The sequence below is a fragment of the Eumetopias jubatus genome, unplaced genomic scaffold, assembly GCF_037043125.1.
Source record: "Eumetopias jubatus isolate StellerSeaLion01/CBP00866 unplaced genomic scaffold, mEumJub1_p1.0 scaffold_2, whole genome shotgun sequence".
NCBI classification, from domain to species: Eukaryota; Metazoa; Chordata; class Mammalia; order Carnivora; family Otariidae; genus Eumetopias; species Eumetopias jubatus.
The window spans coordinates 74279878-74298969 of record NW_028274808.1 but is presented as its reverse complement, the minus strand read 5'-3'; the positions used below and the strand labels follow the sequence as shown (position 1 = coordinate 74298969).

General features: G+C 40.9%; 1 protein-coding gene across 4 annotated transcripts in view; it reads left to right on the top strand.

The window, feature by feature from the left end:
• The window catches only part of TRIM2 (tripartite motif containing 2), a 49667-nt gene that overhangs the window by 26894 nt on the left and 3681 nt on the right, over positions 1 to 19092 (top strand). For 3 of the 4 annotated variants that reach the window (XM_088019746.1, XM_088019745.1, XM_028104381.2), the window contains 4 exons: positions 8139 to 8242; positions 8466 to 8633; positions 14423 to 14591; positions 15747 to 15817. In XM_088019746.1, the coding sequence (XP_087875872.1) occupies positions 8139 to 8242; positions 8466 to 8633; positions 14423 to 14591; positions 15747 to 15817 (512 nt within the window). Of the gene's footprint in view, positions 1 to 8138; positions 8243 to 8465; positions 8634 to 14422; positions 14604 to 15746; positions 15818 to 19092 lie in introns of all 4 variants that reach the window. The other variant, XM_028104382.2, reaches the window with a different exon arrangement.

The following is a 19092-nucleotide window of genomic DNA, read 5'->3' as shown; positions in this document are numbered from 1 at the left end:
ACTCCCTGCTGAGCAGGGAGCCCGATGTGGGACTCGATCCCGGGACTCCAGGATCATGACCTGAGCCGAAGGCAATCGCTTAACCAACTGAGCCACCCAGGCGCCCCCTAAGCTGGCTTTGAAAGAGTATCAGATGGAAGGGAAGAAAGGATGTTTTAGATGAAGGGAGAGCAGGTTCAAAGGCATGAAGGTGAAAAACTGAGTGGTTCCAGGAACCGTAAATGATGCCATCATCTTGGAGCGGCAAATGAAATAGAAGCGAGAAAAGGTTACGTTTCCTTGACAAGGAGCTTGGACTTTGTTCTCTGTGTTTCTCAGTCTCTGGGCAGGCCCAGGGATCTGCATTCTGTAAGCCTCAGCCATGCTTATGCTCACTGAAGTTTGAGACCCATAGCTGTGTGGGTGATGGGGAGGCCCTGAACCGTGTGATGTAGTGTGGTGGCTTACTAAGTAAGCTGTTCATTTCCAGAGAGCCTGGAGGCACTCTAGGGCATCTACTCTGAAGTCTCTCCCAGGAAGCAGTAGTCCGCATGAGCTAATACAAGGGCCAGGATTCAGAGTGTTGCGATGCAGTGGAGAGGAAATGGCAGATTTATAAATGCTCAGGAAGGAGAGGGCAGGGCTTCGTGACCAAACTGAATTCTCGGTGTTTGACTCGCGTGCTATGGGGACGTGAGCCGGTAGAGTGAGTGATGTGAGTGGTTAGGACTGTGCTCTCTGAAGCTGGACCGCCCTGGGTCCCGGCCCCAGCACTGCTACTTTCTCATCTGTGCGGTCCTGGCTAAGTTTCTTCTCTTCGTGCCTCAGTTTCCTCCATAAAATGGGCAGGAGAAGAACCTGCCTCCTAGGGGGTTGTGATGATTAAGTGAATTAATATCCTAAAGAGCTTAGAATAATGCCTGGTACTGAATGATGCCCAGTCCACTTTAGGGAGGCAAAGGAGGTAATACTAATTCACATTTTATTCATAGTTGTGCTATAGAAGTAAGAGTTAACCTAAGTAGTGGAGAACTGAAAAGACTGACTGCCTCATTTAAATCCCAGCCCACTATTTATTAGCTATATGATTAGGGGGGAATTATTTAACTTTCTGTGCCTCAGTTCCTTTATCTGTAAAATGGGGATGGTTTTAACATGTACTTGATCTGGTGAGGATTAAAATAATATATGTAAGATGTGTTCAAAGAGTACAGGACATAGTAAGGACTTAGTAAATGTTGGCTGTTGTTACTATCCTTATCAACCCAGGTAAGGACAGTCAGGGGAAGGGGGGTATATTTCAGTTTTGATCAACCAGGCTGAAGTGTACCATAGGCAGTTTAGAGTGTAGGTTTGGAGCTCAGCAAAGAAGTCAGGGCTAGAGATCCATTCGGGACTGACAAGTATAGAAAAGTTACTTTAAATCATGAGCTGCAGTGTGGTTCAGGTAGGAAAAGATGGGGAACGGAAGCAGAAGGAAGGACTAAGCATTCTCTGAGCCAGGCTTTGTGCAGTCCATTTCTATATGGCATCTGACTTAGAATTCTCGGTAGGGATAACACACTTCCGGTTCCTAATGCCCGCACAGCGCAGTATACCTACCACAACATAATACGTGGCACATGCCGACGTGCACACCACCTCCTAACTCTGTGCTCCATGACATAACGTTAGCAAGCTGGAAATCAGCTGTGAGGGGAGCATTTACACTACAGAAGCGGGCAAAGGCTACAAATCAGAGCTCCTCCCACAGCTCCTGCCCCTCAAGGGCCAAATTACCAGGACATATAATTATCCCTACCCCTGAAGGAATGGGGGCTCCGAGAGCTGGGGCAGGACCCGAGCCATCTGTGCTCTGATGTCCCTGCCTTTCTAATTGCACAATGATTCCTCTTCATCTTAAATGTCTTAACTACTGTGGTTTCCCAAAGTTGAGATATTTGCTACCTCCCACGCCTGAAAACTTAATTATATGCCCACTGTGAATGAGTTATTGTGTTAACTCTGATACTGTGCTGGAAAACCATCCTGAATGAGTTTAGGGAGGTAGCTTAGAGCATCTGTTGATGAAACACGGGTATTATTTTTCCCTGCACTCTTAGAGTTTGCTGACTAGAAGCCATGAGCTGGTTTTGTCAGCTACCAAAGAAAGTCCTTAAATAAAGGGGAAGCCAGAAGATGTGGGAGGGAGTGAAAGAATCACAGTTGAATTGTTTCAAATTATGTAATTCATACACCATACCTTAATGTGTCGGTGAGAAGAATTGAATGAAACACTCCTTTGTACTCTAGAGCAGTGTGCTTTCTTATAATGTAAAAGGGATGTATAAAATCACTTAGCAGAAGTTCAGAGGCTTTATAGGAAGATAGGATATTTTATGCTTCTTTTCTCCTGCCTCACCTCTGCAAACCACCACCTTCCCACCCTAAAATCTCTGAGGAGAGGGATCATGCTAACGTGGCATCTTATAGTTCATCTTATATGGTTCTTATAGGAACCCTGGCACACCCCTTTGAGAATCTCATCCTCAGGAACTCTTCGTGCACTTCAATGGGGAAAGATGTCACTAATATTTCCTGAGTGCTAGGCACCGTGCGGGGTTATGGGGTGCAACAGCAAATAGGACAGATGTTGCCTCTGCCCTCGGAGAACTCACCGTTTAGTGAGAGATAGGTAAATAGTTAAAATGCCATGTGGTAAGGAATGGAGTTCCTAAGGGTTTTAGAGAGCAAGCGGGATCCATATGAGTCCAAAGGTAATTATCTTCACCTCAGAAACTTTGTATTTTAAAGTCTAATTAGAAAGAAGCTGGGCGCCTGGGGGGCTCAGTTGGTTAAGCGACTGACTCTTGGCTTCGGCTCACGTTATGATCTCAGGGTCCTGAGATCAAGCCCTGCGTAGGATTCTGCGCTCAGCAGGGAGTCTGCTTAAGATTCTCCCTTTCCCTCTGACCCTCCCCACCCCACTGGCTCTCTCTGTCTCTCTGTCACTCTCTCTCTAAAATAAATAAATCTTTAAAAAAAAAAGAAAGCAAGCAGGGGAGATGCCTGACTGGCTCAGGCAGTAAAGCATATAAGTCTTGAACTTGGGGTCATGAGTTCGAGCCCCATGTTGGGTGTAGAGATTCCCTAAAATTAGAAAAAGAAGGAATGTGTGTATTAGAAAAAATACTATGTAAGAGAGCAGGAGAACTGGGTTTTCTTTTCTCTGTCTTTACTACTTTTGTGATGTGTCTAGCTTCATTTTCTCATATATGAAATGGAACAGTAATATTTATCCTGCTAACTCATGGGGTTGTTACAGGGAGAGCATGAGAGGATATATTATGAAAATGCTGTAAATATTACTGAACATTTCATTTTTCCATGAGGTAATGTGGGGTATAGTTTACTCAGTCATTAATAATTCATCCGGGCACTCACTCATTCGACAAACATTGGTTAAGCACCTACTTGTTTGAAGATTCTTTGTTAGACCCAGTTTTTTGCTTGATTTCATCCTCTTGCATTATCCCATTTAAAGTATCTGGATTTGCTTAGTGTTAATTCTCCTATTAAGTTGGGGGGGGGGATCTGCAGTTCTTGATCCCCTATTTCAGCCCAGGGGCTTACCTTCTGTGATCTTCCTGGGGACATGGGTGGAGGTGGCCAGGAGGAGCGTGGATGAGAAGCCATTGGCTTAAATATTCATTTTAGGCTTCACGGCTAGTTTCACATCTGGGGAAAACCGGTTTAATTATCTTCTGGAATTGTTGCCAAATTGTTTATAATTACTTTTAAGACTGGTGTTACTCATTTTACTATCCAAAACATAACCACCAAATGAAATCTTGTACATCAAAGTAGTCAGGAAAAGGTTTTATAAGTACTATGTATGTTTGTGTTACATTTATATTCATTACAAAAGAACTAGTTTTCATTATATAGTAGAATACTTTGGAGGGGAGACTTTTCTGTAGTCTAAATAGAATATACTAAAAATCTTGAAGAATAAAGCATGATCCCAAATTATTTCTAACTTCTGGAATTTATTTTATTTTGGTCCCAAGATACTTTATAAACACCTGGATTGTGGGCATTTCAGCACAATGATAATATGCTATAGATCCGTGTTATTACTCACCATCAAGATTTTTGTAGTTTAACTGCTAGTGAAGATAGCATTAGCTGTCCCTCAGGAATATGCTGGTAGTTTCGTTTGATCTTCAGAAATAACGCTGTGATCCTGCTATGCTTAAAAACTGAAATAGATTTAAAAAAAAATGATGACCAATAATTTCTGACAAGTTGAAAGATACTCTTAAGAATCAGAAGGTATTATCTGTTATGCCAACCCAGCTATTTGAATACTAAGCCATGTGGCTTAAAGAAAAAGATTTTTAAAAACAAATATAAAATTAAAACAGCAGTGGCTGCTCCATCTAGCTGTTTCAAAAATGTATAGTCCAGGGGTGTCTGGGTGGCTCAGTTGGTTAAGTGTCTGCCTTTGGCTCAGGTCATGATCTCAGGGTCCTGGGATGGAGTCCCCAAGTTGGGCTCGCTGCTTTTCCCTCTCCCTCTGCCCCTTGCCTCTGCTCATGCTTTCTCTCTCTCTCTCAAATAATTAAATAAAATCTTTATATATACATATATATATATGCACACACGCACACAAACTGGACAAACTGGACTGTTCTTCCAACCCTGTGATTTTATTTATATGTGGGGCAACAGACTCAAGCTCTAGTTAACTTGAGACTGAGAATAAGAGCTGGGCCAACACATGGCTCTGGAGCTTAGTAGAGGCTGTAGAATCTCTTTCCAACAGTGTGGTCTTTGGCAAAAAAGTTCCATTGCTCTCGTGACCCAGTATTGGTAGGCAATGAGCATCTCTGTTCATTTCACACTGGGCATAGTCTTCCTTCTCCTTGTTCCAAATGGTATTGACACGGAGCCCAGAGAAATGTCTTTCCAAGTTTCACCTACACTCAGAAATGTGTGTTCATTTCTGCAAAGAAAAAAGTGTTAGTATTTTTTGTTCATGTACGTTCTCTCCTTCAACATTTTCACAAGGAAAATTAAATCTTTTTGACTAAGGCACCCCTTAGCTTCTACTAAAGCTCTATTCTCCCCATAATTTTTCCTTTCCTTTCAAACATCAACCTGCTGCCTGCAGAGCCTTCTCTGAGTAGAACAGGCTTTGTCTTGAGCAGGCTGGACAAACCGTTAGATAAAAGAGGGCAGCAGACTGGTTTCTGGCCCTGCCTGGACAGCACCAGGGTCCATCTACCCTGTTCAGGTCTTTCTTACTCCGCTCCCCATTTTCAGTGTTTCTTTCCCCTCCCTGTGTGTCCTCCAAGCCAGGGGTGCACTTCCAATTTTATATAAAGAAGGACCTAGAAGAAGAAGAAGATAGCAGGAGGGGAAGAATGGAGGGGAGTAAATCGGAGGGGGAGACAAACCATGAGAGACGATGCGCTCTGAAAATCAAACTGAGGGTTCTAGAGGGGAAGGGGTAGGGGGATGGGTTCGCCTGGTGATGGGTATTAAAGAGGGCATGTACTAAATTGAGCACTGGGTGTTATATGCAAACAATGAATCATGGAACACTATGTCAAAAACTAATGATGTAATGTATGGTGATTAACATAACAATAAAAAATTTAATGGGGAAAAAAAAAAAGGACCTAGAACAGCCTGGGGTTTCTTTATAGAGCCACTTCTTTTGTTTATGTTCCAGTCTCATTTGCAGCACTTGCTTTGTTATTATGTTTCTTTACTTGGTCCTTAGTTCCTCCTCTGGCTCATAACTTCCATGTTTTTATCAAATGTTCCTGAAAAATTAAGTTTTACTCTTGAGAAACTCTGGCCTTGCCCCCCACTACCTTTTAAAAAGTTTGTATACGGGACGCCTGGGTGGCTCAGTCAGTTTAAACATCTGCCTTAGGCTCAGGTCATGATCTCAGGGTCCTGGGATGAGTCCGGCATCAGGCTCCCTGCTTAGCAGGAAGCCTGCTTCTCCCTCTGCTTGCCACTCCCCCTGCTTGTGCATGCGCTCTCTCTCTTTCTTGGACAAATAAATAAAACCTTTTTAAAAAATTATGTATAAACTGAGGATTTTATTTTTTTAAAGATTTTATTTATCTGTGTGAGAGAGAGAGCACAAACGGGGAAGAGAGGCAGAGGGAGAGGGAGAAGCGGACTCCCCACTAAGCAGGGAGCCCGATGCAGGGCTCCATCCCGGGACCCTGGGATCATGACCTGAGCTGAAGGCAGATGCTTAACCGACTCAGCCACCCAGGCGCCCCTAAACTGAGCATTTTAGAAGAATAGTTTCTTTTCCTGGTCCTTCAGTTTTTGCTGTACCTGTTAACCAGCCGCTATTCAGACATCAGCAGGAATGCCCCAAAGCTAATACCATGTTGGCACATACCTCCATCAAGAGTTAAACACCCCTTCCCCCTGCCACCAACAGATACAACACGTCATTTTAAGAGAGCATTAGCTGATATCATAAACATGCTTACTGTAGGGATTCTATGCAGATCAAGTATAAAAGATCATCTCTTCTGATATATTTGAAATAAAATAGAACCCTTTCTTCCACAAGGTGGAAGATGTTCTTTTGAGAATCTGGATCTCAAATTTTTCTTTTGTGTTAATAAGAGTAGATGAGAGATAGAGGTGGTGAGTTGGAGTCCAGGATGTCAGTAAAACAACTAACTGCTATGTGGGTTGGGTTGAAGCCAGTAACCAAAGGGTTAACGGGACTAATCCAAGCTAGAGACTTGCATAGCTGCAACTTTTTACCCAGACCTTGTTTGTTTGCCTTTAATTTTCCTTGCCTCTCCTCCTTCCGGGAGGCAGATTTGACGCTTGTCCTCCCGTGCCCTCCTGGGGCTGCCTCTAGAATAAGCCCTTTGCTGGCAGCATACTCCATGTCTCGAAGTCACTGTCTAAGCTCTGCATTAGGCAGATGAACTTGGGTTCGGTTACATGGTGAGAACCAGGTGGTCCGAGTAAGATGTTTCTGCCCAGTAGTTCTGCTGTTAAGTTTATTCCAAGTTGAACTCCATTGCCAGTTTCACTTCCTAAACCCACAAATCAGTTTCAGAAGAGTCTGACCTTTTGTGAGCAGTGTAAGCCCGCGTCTGACACTGGCCACCATCAGTGTGCCATCGTCTGGGGCGCCTACAGCACCGCATTCACGTCTAAAACCAAAAGATCAGCTTGCCCTTTGGAGTAGGATAAAAAAATGAAAGGAGAGGATGAAATGAAATGATAAAAGTGCCAAAAAAACTGAGACATAGCTTTCTCTTTCTAATTGTGAAAATTTAAACCTCCTTCCTGGTCATTTCTGAGCAAAGTTCAGTCTGTTTCCATCCCTTAATATTTACGTGGTCCTGTTGAAATAAGTTACAAACACTTGTTCTGAAACAAAAGAAAACATCTGTGAACCCATAGACGCCTTGGCTTTTTTTTTTTTTCCCTCCTGCCTCATCTCTCATTAAAAAGCCTAGTATGGATGAGAATATTATTGGATTAATTAATTTTCCTTTGCCTTTTGTATTTATCTAATCCAGAAGGTGCTCTGTCAGGATATCTTCTATGTTTTCAAGAAGAATATACCATGTATGAGATAGTGAGTCTTTGAAAATAATGCATAAGTAAATCAGTACATGAAAATCAGCCTGCTAGTTTTATAACATCTGAGGCCCTGTGGTTTGTTAAATGTACTGAAAGCTTCTTCTTAGAAGCTCCTTCAAGTCAGGTTTCTTCCAAGAGCTGCTGAGAGAGAGGGTGGGATTTCAGCAAACTGAAATAAGGCCCTCTCCTGTTGTATATCCTCGATTGTAGTATTAGGGTTTTTATTGTTTCTTTGTGAAATCTAAACATATTTTAATATGATTATTAATATAATAATAAAATAATATGCAGTTACAGCTTAAGACAAGATTGTATTTGCCAAAAAAAGTGATTTTTACAAAAACTTCATTGGTCTGGAAGAGAAATTTAGGAGCCTATGGATTAGGTCATGGTGGGAAAGGTTCTCTTTTTTTAAGTATAATTTAAAAAAACATTCTCAGGTTACCTGTGGAAGCCTGACTAATTCTCTTGAAGAGACTGAGAGATCTAATTCTCTATTGCTTAATTGCTGTGGTTTTATAATTTGTTTCTAGGGACCAAAGGAAGAAATAAAGGAGAATTTACAAATCTTCAAGGGGTAGCTGCGTCTACAAGTGGAAAGATATTAATTGCAGATAGCAACAACCAGTGTGTACAGGTATCGCCCCTATTTATATACCTTTATATGCATATTTTCCTACTTAAGACTTAAGATCCACGGTACAAGGACAGAAAGGGAAGCTTACAGTGTGTATAGGCTTTTCTTCAAATGGGGTTTGCATGTTCTGACCTGCAGTACATATGACGCATGTTCTTGACTGTTTCTTCCTCCCTGATTTCTGTGCTGGTTCGCATTCCAAGGAATGTCATTTGTTTTGCAGATATTTTCCAATGACGGCCAGTTCAAAAGTCGGTTTGGCATACGAGGGCGCTCTCCCGGGCAGCTGCAGCGACCCACCGGAGTGGCTGTGCATCCCAGTGGGGACATAATCATTGCAGACTATGATAATAAATGGGTTAGCATTTTCTCTTCTGATGGCAAGTTTAAGGTAAGATTAAGCTACCAATGGGCTGCTAAATAGTGGAGAGAAGAAATAGGAAATATAAGATGAACTTCGACAAGTTTTCATATACAAAGACATGCTGACGTTGTTACCTCTAACTTTTATGGAGAGGAACAGTGATACTGTCACAGATCTTATATAGAGGAAAGAGCGGCTTCATTTTATAAAGCAATTAGGTTGCTCCATCGCTTTCTTTTTACATATTATCAGATTTACCTAAATTCAATGAAGAACAACCGTTAGAAAAGGGTACTGAAGAGGCAATTGATCCCGCCCAAATTAACCTACGGATTGTCATGCATGAAGTACCTTCTACTTTCTCCGGCCCTGTGATAGATGATGATATGGGAGAAACAGAATTGTAAGACACGGTTTCTATCTTTGAAAAACATACAAGCCCCTTGAGGAAAAATGACACCAGAATGACACAAAACAGTTTGTGTCCGCCTCGAATCAGTCATACGTTGTTCCATGCAATCTGAAAACCTAGTGTTAAAATGTGTAAATAGGAACTGGGAGGACAAGAAAATGGCAACTGGCAGCACAGAGAAAAGGTGAGCTGAGTTGCCCTTTGGGGGATCCCATCATTTGACATATTTGATGTTGTCCCCAGCGCCCTCTTGTTTCTTCAGCAAGTTGCTGACGAGTAGAGAGCCCTCTGGTGTTACCAGAAATCTCTCTTCTAAGGTGTCATCAAAGAATAGTATCGTGCAGCCCGTTTTCTGCATTTGTTCACAAGAAGATTATGAGACACTTTGTCAAAGGTGTTTTTGAAGGCCATAAGCACTGTGCCTTCTGCATCGTCCTCTCCAGCCTGCCAGAGGCTTCTCTTTCAGGTGACAACATGAACTTTTACTCAGACAGATCAACCCTTGGAAATCCCAAGTCTGCAATTTACTAACTACTGATAGAAGTTCCTTGAGCCTCGGTAGTCTCCTATGTCAAATTTGGATTTAAAAAAATCCATTTTGTAGGATTTGGGTAAGGATTACAGGAGATTTATTTCTGGGTTTTATATGTGCCTTGTATGAAATAGGCATCTCAGAAATGTTCTTTTCCACTGCTTCCAGTAACCCTGTCCAAAAAATGAAGTCTGTGTGATCACCTGTGATTTAGACTTCATGACACACCAGCACCTGGTCAGAGCTTCCTTTTCGAAATGTTCAGAGATGAGGCTCTTCATAATTTTTTTGGAATCCTGAAGATTACACAAAGTTCACTCAGTAGTTTCTTATTGGAGGAATTTATATTTTACTTCTTAAAGTGTTTGGATCTCTATAGTCACCCCCTCATTTTTGTTAAAACAAGTTACTTCCATAATTATTAACCCTCAGATGGGAGCCTCTGTTTTGTGTGGGGCAGCATCTTCTCAATCTAGGAGAATAAAAAGTTGTTTTAAATTCCACCGTATTACACACAGCTCTTCAGTTGCCCTTGAGATTTTTTGTTCCACTAGAAATTTGATGACTCCATATGATGGCCATGTACACAGAAAGGTCTTTTGCCTTTCTAGATTTCTAGCTTCCTCCCCTTCTTTTGTGTTTTTAGTAAGACATACCCAAATACAACTTTAACATGAACAGAAGGAAAACTTTTCAGTGATCTCTTGAAAATATCCACCTAATTTGGAGATAACCTATTTCCTCTTGTTACATACCCTAGCTAAAATATGACCTGTCTCTAACTTCGTAAACGAATGCTAAAATAAGTATAAAAGCAGGAGTTCTTTTTTATATCTAATATACTGAAGTATTTTATATCGAATGTATTAAAACATTTTGAAGCTGGGGTTTTATATCTAGGAGAGAAGGGCTTCCTGAATTATGCATTTTTCATTCAGTGAGTTCAATATTCTGTATGTAATAGACGCTCTTCCTGGAAGATCCAGATCCTCATGGTTGGAATACTACTGGTAGTAATTGGAATAAACAAGAACACTCATGCCCTCTAGAGGACTGGGGTGATGGATATGGTATAGTTTCAGCATACCCTTTTGTTTTCAATAGGCATTGATCAGGAGGTAAAAGGATAGCAAGTAAAAATGTTTTAATACTGGAATGGGATCTCATCCAACTGACCATATGCATGACCATTTACTGAGAGATACTTATTTTCTTTTCAGTGGGATTCAATAAAACTAAACATGTGCTCAGAAAGATAAACCTTTAACACACAGGTGGATTCTTTGTATTTGTTCCTAGTTAATTCTAGAGATATAACAGCTTATTCCCTTTTCTTTCTTTTACTCACCAAATTCTTAGCCCTTATTTTCATTCCTCTCTGCTTCTGATTTTTTCCTTGCCATCTTTTCTGTTGACTTATATCTTCCAGCCTGTCTAGGAACCTTTTGTGACCCCAGAATAGATACAGAGGCCCCAGGTCACCATATTCTAAAATATCTCATCTCTTCCTTCTTCAATTTAAGGATCTACTTGTTGAGTTAAATACTTTTATTTAAGTGTTCCAAAGCCAGGGTCTAAAATATCTCTGCTCACTATTCTGTTTAAGACAAGGGACACATTGTCAGGCCAAATGCAGTAACTCTTAATTTCACGTGGTAAAATCTAGTGCAGCTACACTGAGAGTGATGAAGGGAAAGTGGAAGGAAAAGAGGTTTGTGCTCAACATTTAAGGTTTTCTGTTTTGGTTTTTTTTTTAAGACCTGTTCTAGCTCTTTCTACAAGATGGAATGGCAACAATCTTTATTTTCTGTTTTCTACATAATTATCATCTGCTTTATATTATATGGCTGAGTCATTCTACAGTACAACTAGTGTTCATAATGTTAGGTAGTAGTAATATTTTTGCTGTAATAATCAGAGGGTCCTCTCTTCTCTTTGATCTCTACTGACATATCTTCCATTATAACATGAAAGAAAGTATACAGTTTCTTTACAAGCCATTACGCTATAGCCTCTTTGACCTCTGGGCTAGATTACAAAGTCAGAATCAAATTTATACAACAGAAGATGAACCATGAGAGACGATGGACTCTGAAAAACAAACTGAGGGTTCTAGAGGGAGGGGGCTGGGGGGATGGGTTAGCCTGGTGGTGGGTATTAAAGAGGGCACGTACTGAATGGAGCACTGGGTGTTATGCACAAACAATGAATCATGGAACACTACATCAAAAACTAATGATATAATGTATGGTGATTAACATAACAATAAAAAATTTAAAGGAAAAAAATTATACAACAGACTCCCTTGCAAGAATCCCATTGTTTCCTTCCTAAGTAAATGTGTCTCTTTGTACTAAAGACATCAAATCTGAATATCATCTATCAAATTACAAGAATCAAAGATCACACAGGGTCTGAACCCCCACTATGAAAAAGTCCCTGTCCCTCTCTCCATACTCTTTCTGCACACATCTGCATGTCTCTGTTAGGAAAGATACTCCTGAGGGGCAGGTTATGACAACAACTGAATGGATGGAGAGAAGGAGATGGTGTGCCATTTGCAGTGCTTGGTATGCTATCCTTCAGAATCTGCATGACCCAGGAGGTAAATACAATAGCTGACATTTTACAGATGAGAAACTGAGGTTCCAACTGGCAAAAGAGTAAATTTTGCTCTGAAATTTTGATCCTGGGTTTGAACGAATTGTAGTATCATAAAAGGAACTAGGAAATTGGGAGGTGCTAATTTGGGTTTTCTTTTTCTTTTTCTTTTTTAAATGGTGGAAATGAAGAGATGAATTTGGTTTAACACTGGTTGAGTTTAAGGTAATAACTTGTAAAATTGGCCAGGACTAAAGATATGGATTTGAGACTCTTACACACACAGGTGAAAGTTGATGCCATTGCATAAATGAGATCTTACAAGTGTAGAGAATTGCACTGTCCAATTTGGTAGCCACTAGTCACAGTGGATACTGAGTTCTTGAAATGGGACTAGTCTGAATTGAGATGTGCTATGCATGTGAAATACACACTGGATTTTAAAGACTTAGGAAAAAATGTAAAATATTTCATCAATGATTTTAATATTAATTGCATGCTGAAATGATAACTTTTAGATATGTTAGGTCAAATACAATATATGATTAACATAATTTTCCTTTTTTTCTTTGTTTTTTCGATGTTGGTAACTAGAAAAATCTTAATTACATACATGGCTCATGTTATATTTCTATCAGGCAGCGCTAATATAGAGAGAGAAAATAAGAGGACTAAAACAGAACCTATGGAAACGTAAATTTTTGGGGATTAAAATTTTTAATTTAAAAAGTAATACATCCAAACAGGTTTTTTAAATAACTCCACAGATGAGCATAAAATGAAAAGAGTTTTTCCTGCCACCAGTAATATCACTGGCTTCTTACTTTCTCTTCCAGGAACATGTATACAGATATAAACACATTTAATTCAGTGGGCTCAGACTATACCCACTGTTCAGTACCTTGCTTTGTTTAATAATAGAGTTGAGAAGGCATTTATAAAAACACATAGAGAGCTACTCAACCCTCTGGGCCTCGGGGCCTGGGAGAGCACAGGCTCTTGCCTCCTCCCTCACTTAACCAGGCACTCAGCCTGGCAGCTCCCTCACCTTGGGGGCTCCTTCTCCTTCCTTGTCTATAGTGACCCATCGCATTAAGTTTTTGTTCTCTTTGCCTTCTGACATCACCTATTTGAATTCTCCCAAATCTACCAATCAAACCCTCAATACTAGGCACTTTTAAAAGGACCCAGGGACTGTATTTGTCTCTGTAATGTGACCGAGACATCCTCCAGGGTAGGGGCTGGTCTTACTTGTCTTCGTCTACTTAGTGCCTAGAATCATTAGCCACAGAGGTGGTGCTCCATTAGTGTTTGTAACATTAGTAAATAAATGGGTGAATGAGTAAAGTACTTCTTTATAATGGAGCTATAAAAGTAAGGATACACGACATGCATCTCCTAACAAGCAGGCGTTTATATGTCTATTCAGAAAAATGAGTAAGACTTACAATGCATATGGTATGCGTTTGATAGAAATCGAATGCTTTTCTCCCATCTTAAAATACTGAAAACTGGAACTATTCAATTATCATGATTACCCTAAATAATGCTAGACTTTTCAAATCAATATATTCAGCAAATATTTATTGAGTCCCTGTTGGGCACCAAGAAGTACGCTAGGCTCCGAGTACACAGTCATGGATAAAACAGACATGATTCCTGCCTTCATGGAACTTAGCACTGGTGAAGTCCAAAGGGAGATGCTTGGCACTTTTGCTATTAATTATGATCCACAATAGTGACAATGATTACTTCCCTTTAACGACTGCTTGATATGGGCTATAGTCCACACTAAACACTTTATTGACATTGTTTTACTTAGTATGTGTTTCCAAAAATGCCATTGGAAGTTACTGAAGTCTTTTTTTTTTTTTTTACATTTTTTAATATATAAGGAATCCAAAGCTTGAGGGAACCAAATGCATTTGTGCCATTCTAGGCGTGTCTGAAGCACGCGACAGGTGTAGAACTGTCTCTGCCCTCCTGATCCCGTGGTCTTTTGCTAGGTCACATTGCATCTTTACAAGGGGACTGTGACCTCAGTTAAGGGGATTCAAGAACATTTTTGGTGGTGATCCTCTTAAGTAAAAGTAAGGATTTCACATACATCTTAGTAGCAGTTAACGGATGTGGTAAAAACAGAAGATTGTGGTGACCTATGAGTAGTTGCGCACCCGTTTGAACATTCAGGTACATGTGTACTAAAACCGGTGTCTTGTCTTCATGTTCTGTAGTGTTTTAAGCCTCATTCTCTGTACTTGTTTCTAACAGACAAAAATTGGATCAGGAAAGTTGATGGGGCCCAAAGGAGTCTCTGTGGACCGCAACGGGCACATCATTGTGGTGGACAACAAAGCATGCTGCGTGTTTATTTTCCAGCCAAACGGGAAGATAGTCACCAGGTTTGGTAGCCGAGGAAATGGGGACAGGCAGTTTGCAGGTACACTCGATGGTAATATGTAAACCCCCTTTTTTATGCTTCTGCTCACGTTTGCATGATGTTGGAGCATGTGGAAGATGCCTCAATCCCCAGTGTGTTTGCTGGCTTTGGGAAAGATGCTGGGGATGAAATCTAAGCGAAAGCATGGTGGGATGCTTCTCAATGACCCCACCCGCAGTAAGTCGAACTGCAGTCCATGCGTGGTTTTCATTGACCGCAGTGTACAACTCAGAAGTCTAATCTTTGAATATTAATGTTAAGTAAAACATAAATTTTAAGATAAAATATTTTTTTAATTAAAAATGGTTGAGGAACAGTGGAGTACCTCCTAGTTCTCCCCAGCTGTAGCTTTGTCTAAAGAGCTTCTGAATGGGAATCTTTTTTCACCTTCCTAGGTGATGATAAGAGAGCAGGACTTTAGAATATTCAGGAAGGGCAGTTCTATTACCTCTCTTTCTGGTGTACCCCCTTTGCAAGCACAAGCTTCTTAGTTTTTCACATCTGCAAGAAGAGGCTGAAAGCCGTTTCTTACATTTTCTTTTTGAAAGGATGCTTTTGGCATTTGACAACAATTTGCATCATCTTTTTTTGTGCCTTGTCTGTGTTAAGAATTAAGAAACTTAAGAACTGTGACTGAAACTTAAGAAACTCTTAAGAACTGTGACAGTTCTACACCTGTGCTGCCAGCTTCTGAATGTCACCCCAAATTACCGAGGATGGGTTTCTGCTCTACTTTTTAAAAAATATTACATATTGGAGTCTTTTTTCTAGGACTGAGAATCACCACATCTTTCCTCAGGGGGGACGTGAGGGTCTTGAAAGGATTAAGGTGTCCTCAGGGAAGCTGGCAGATGTGACTTTCAGACGGTGGCGTAGAGAATGAATTCAGGTGCTTACCGCTCATTCCACTTCATCAGGGCTGCTGGCCCTCTCAGCTTGCTTTAAAGGAAGGCAGATAGACAGTCCCAAGAGTAGAAGGATAGAGCACCCAGGTGATCTCGAGCCAGAGTTTTGGCTGAATGATCTTTCAAGAATGGAGCCTGTCATTCTTTGTTCTTTCTTAAATATCAAATAGGTCAAATTTGGTCACTGCCGTGTTGCTGTAATCATTTTTATTGGACGAGTCGTCACATATTTTTTTCACCTTTATTGCAGGTCCCCATTTTGCAGCTGTAAATAGCAATAATGAGATTATTGTTACGGATTTCCATAATCATTCTGTCAAGGTACTATCAACACATCGATTATTGTTATCTTTTAACTGTTTTTATTGGGAAATCAGTCTGAGAGAAAATAATATAATATTGACGTATAAGCACAGGAACTAAAGGAATTAACTTCAAAGAGTAGACTTTGCTGCTCCCTGAGATGCAGGTTTGAATTTGGACGCACAGACTTTGAAGAGTCAGAAAATTGAACAGAATAGGATGGTTGATGAGTTTCTTAATTTGAAACGGGTGTAAATGGAGATGACTTAAAAATGAAATTTGAAAAAGCAGTCGCTTGAACTTAGAGAGGCAGAACTTTCTGAAGCTTCATATTTGTGGCTATTCAGTAAGTTAAAACAAGATCACTTTTTCAATTATCTGCATCATCAAACAAAATTTCAAACAAAATTAGATATTAGAACTCTGCTACAACCACAGATTTTTGAGGGGGGAGTAGTCCTAGTATACATTCCTACAGCTGTTTCATACTTCTTAGAATGCCCTCACACACTGCGTGTTCCCTGGAATACAATGCCCATTCCCCTCCCCGGAACAGTGCGGTACATCTTTCTTACTAGTTGTGGTGGGGGGCGGGGCGCGGGGGGAGAAAGATTTGACTTTTATTATGAGCCAACCAGGATATATAAAAGTGAATCAAAACAAATTTCTCATTTTACTGAAATGAGGAAATGTTCCGTAACATTCTAGACCACAAGGTGTGGTGCGTGCCAGGTGGTCACGGGCACTGCACTGGCAGACATTTTTGTTTTGGGAGTCATATGTTTATTTTTAGGGTTACCTTCTGTTTACATCAACCGGTACTGGTTTGTACTTAGAGAAGTGATAGAAAGTTTTCCTTGTAAGTAAATTAAATTGTTTAAAGTGAGACTTTTTTTTCTTAGATTTTATTTATTGATTTTATTTGTCAGAGAGCAAGAGAGAGAGCCCAAGCAGGGGGGAGGAGCAGCGGGAAAAGCAGGCTTCCCGCTGAGCAGGGAGCCCTATGCAGGACTCGATCCCAGGACCCTGGGATCATGACCTGAGCCGAAGGCAGACGCTTAACAACTGAGCCACCCAGGTGCCCCTAAAGTGAGGCATTTTTAAAGGAAGGATAAGAAGGAAACAGCAGAGGTGGTATACGCCAGTGACTGAAGTTTGCACTTAGAGACAACCATTGGGCAACCAAAGTGAAAAATAGTTTGTTCTGGTTGATAACTGGAATAGCTCCGTAGGGATAGGATTTCAGCAACTGAAGGTACTCTCTCGGTGGAGTCCTTCACCGCTTCATTTTCCCAGTTTGCCCCCGAAGGCATCTTTAATCTGGGTAACTGGAAAGGTTTGGAGCCTTTTTTAGTGGGCACCTAGTCCCTGTGCAAAGACTAGAGCAGTGCGGGCTGTGGTGATGGGGCGGGAGGAGCAGAAGAACGCCCACCATTGCTTACTTCTCAGGCTGCTTCCCGAGCCGCTGCCATAGTGATAGAGCTCTGCCCCCACTCCGCCCACCACCCTCAGTGTCTCTCTCTCCACAGGACCTGTCCTGGCAAAAGGAAGAGGACCGTGGGGAGAGCAGTGGCGGGGAGGGGGCGGTCCTCAAAGGGGCAGGAGGGCCTGGGTTCTAGACTGTCCTCCCTGGGGGTTGTGACAGTCTTGTGTGAGGAGAATAACTAGAGAGGAACAACAGGCTGTTACCACACTTCTAGCCTTTGCTCCCTTTATAGAGGAATCATTTAACTTCGGGGCATTTAACCAGAAGATAACCCGCGTAGATCAGCAAAGGCCGGCAAACGCCTGGCACAGATGCAGCCCACCCCCGCCGGGAGTCAGTCCTATTAATCAAGTTGCTCTTTTCTACTAAGCCCAAGTGTGGCCTCAGAGCCATCCCGTCCCAGTGCTCAAGGCAACCTCTATGAATCAACTGGCATTGGTATGTGGGAGGACTCCTATTTCCCAGCCCTGGCTGACAATGTAGAAGGAAATAAAACCTATGTAAGTAATCAAAATGCAAGGCAGATAGCAATAAACTATTTTTTAAAAATAGGTACATACAAAGTTCTGTAAGTATCCAGAAGAAAACAAAGAGCAGATTTCTGTGACTATCAGGGAAGACTTCCAAGTGGAGGTGGTATTTGAGGTGAGAGGAATTTTGAAATCAGGAAAGGATTATCAGAGTTACAAAAAACTTGCTGTAAAAACTTGTTGTAAAAATCAAAGCTGTAAAAATGATTTCGGCCCATGTATCTGCCTCTTAAAATGTTTTCATCTGAATAATTTATAAGCCATTAAATGACGTTTTAGGTGGGAAAAATAGAAACTATGAGGAAATTTATAATTACTAAGATTCTGAAAACTCTTCCAAAAAATTTCAGTACAGTAGAGGTAGATTATTTTAGCAATTCAAATTCAGTTTTCCTCTTACTTAAGAAAACAAGTCTATTTTGTTTTTTCTTTTTGATAGCTGTTGCCTTATAGCTTTGATGGACTAGTTGGGCTTTTGTTTCCCACGTAACACTTGGCAGTTAGCAGTGGTTCTGGATTCCAGTCACTTCTCTGTTGGTCAATGTGCCTGTAGGTCAGGGCTAACAAATGGTCTAGTTCCTTAGCTACCTTCAGCATGCATTCCCTTTTCATTGCAAAACAAGTAAGACTAAATTTGGCATTCTCCGTCATTCTAAAATAGAGCAGAAGCATTTGAGCCATTTGGATCATGCCAAGGAAAACATACTTACTGAGAGAGATCAGTGCAAACAAACAAAAAGATTATTGGTCAGACTTAATAAGGGAAAGACCAGAGAATAATAGATTGTGTCTTCACCAGCAAGCACACCCGCTCATTGGTCTTTAAAACAAGGATGCTTTGTGTGAAAGGAGATAAAAAGAGTCAGGAAAGATTTTTAAAACATAACATCTTAGCAAAAGCTGGCTTAGCAAAAGCTGGTTCTTGTCTCATCCTTTCCAAAGAACCAAAGAGGTTGCTTGCTTACTTTGCAAGTTACATAATTAATTCAAGAAGCAATCATGATTCTTTTTCTCCATCTTAAAGGAAGTTTAGCCTTTAGAGATGGAAGTGTCTCGCTTCACTTTCCCAATGTACATAACTAAAAAGAGTCATTTTCATCTTTCATGATCACAGACTTGGCAATAGGAGAATCTGTAAAAGGTCCTGAGATCATTTAACAATTAGATCTGCCCTCGGGTAGAGTGAACTCTCCCTCAGTTCCACATTGTAGGAACCCTTATTCTAATGGTGCTTTGCGTGTAATACTTTTTGATTTGTTAATGAGTATTTTTACACA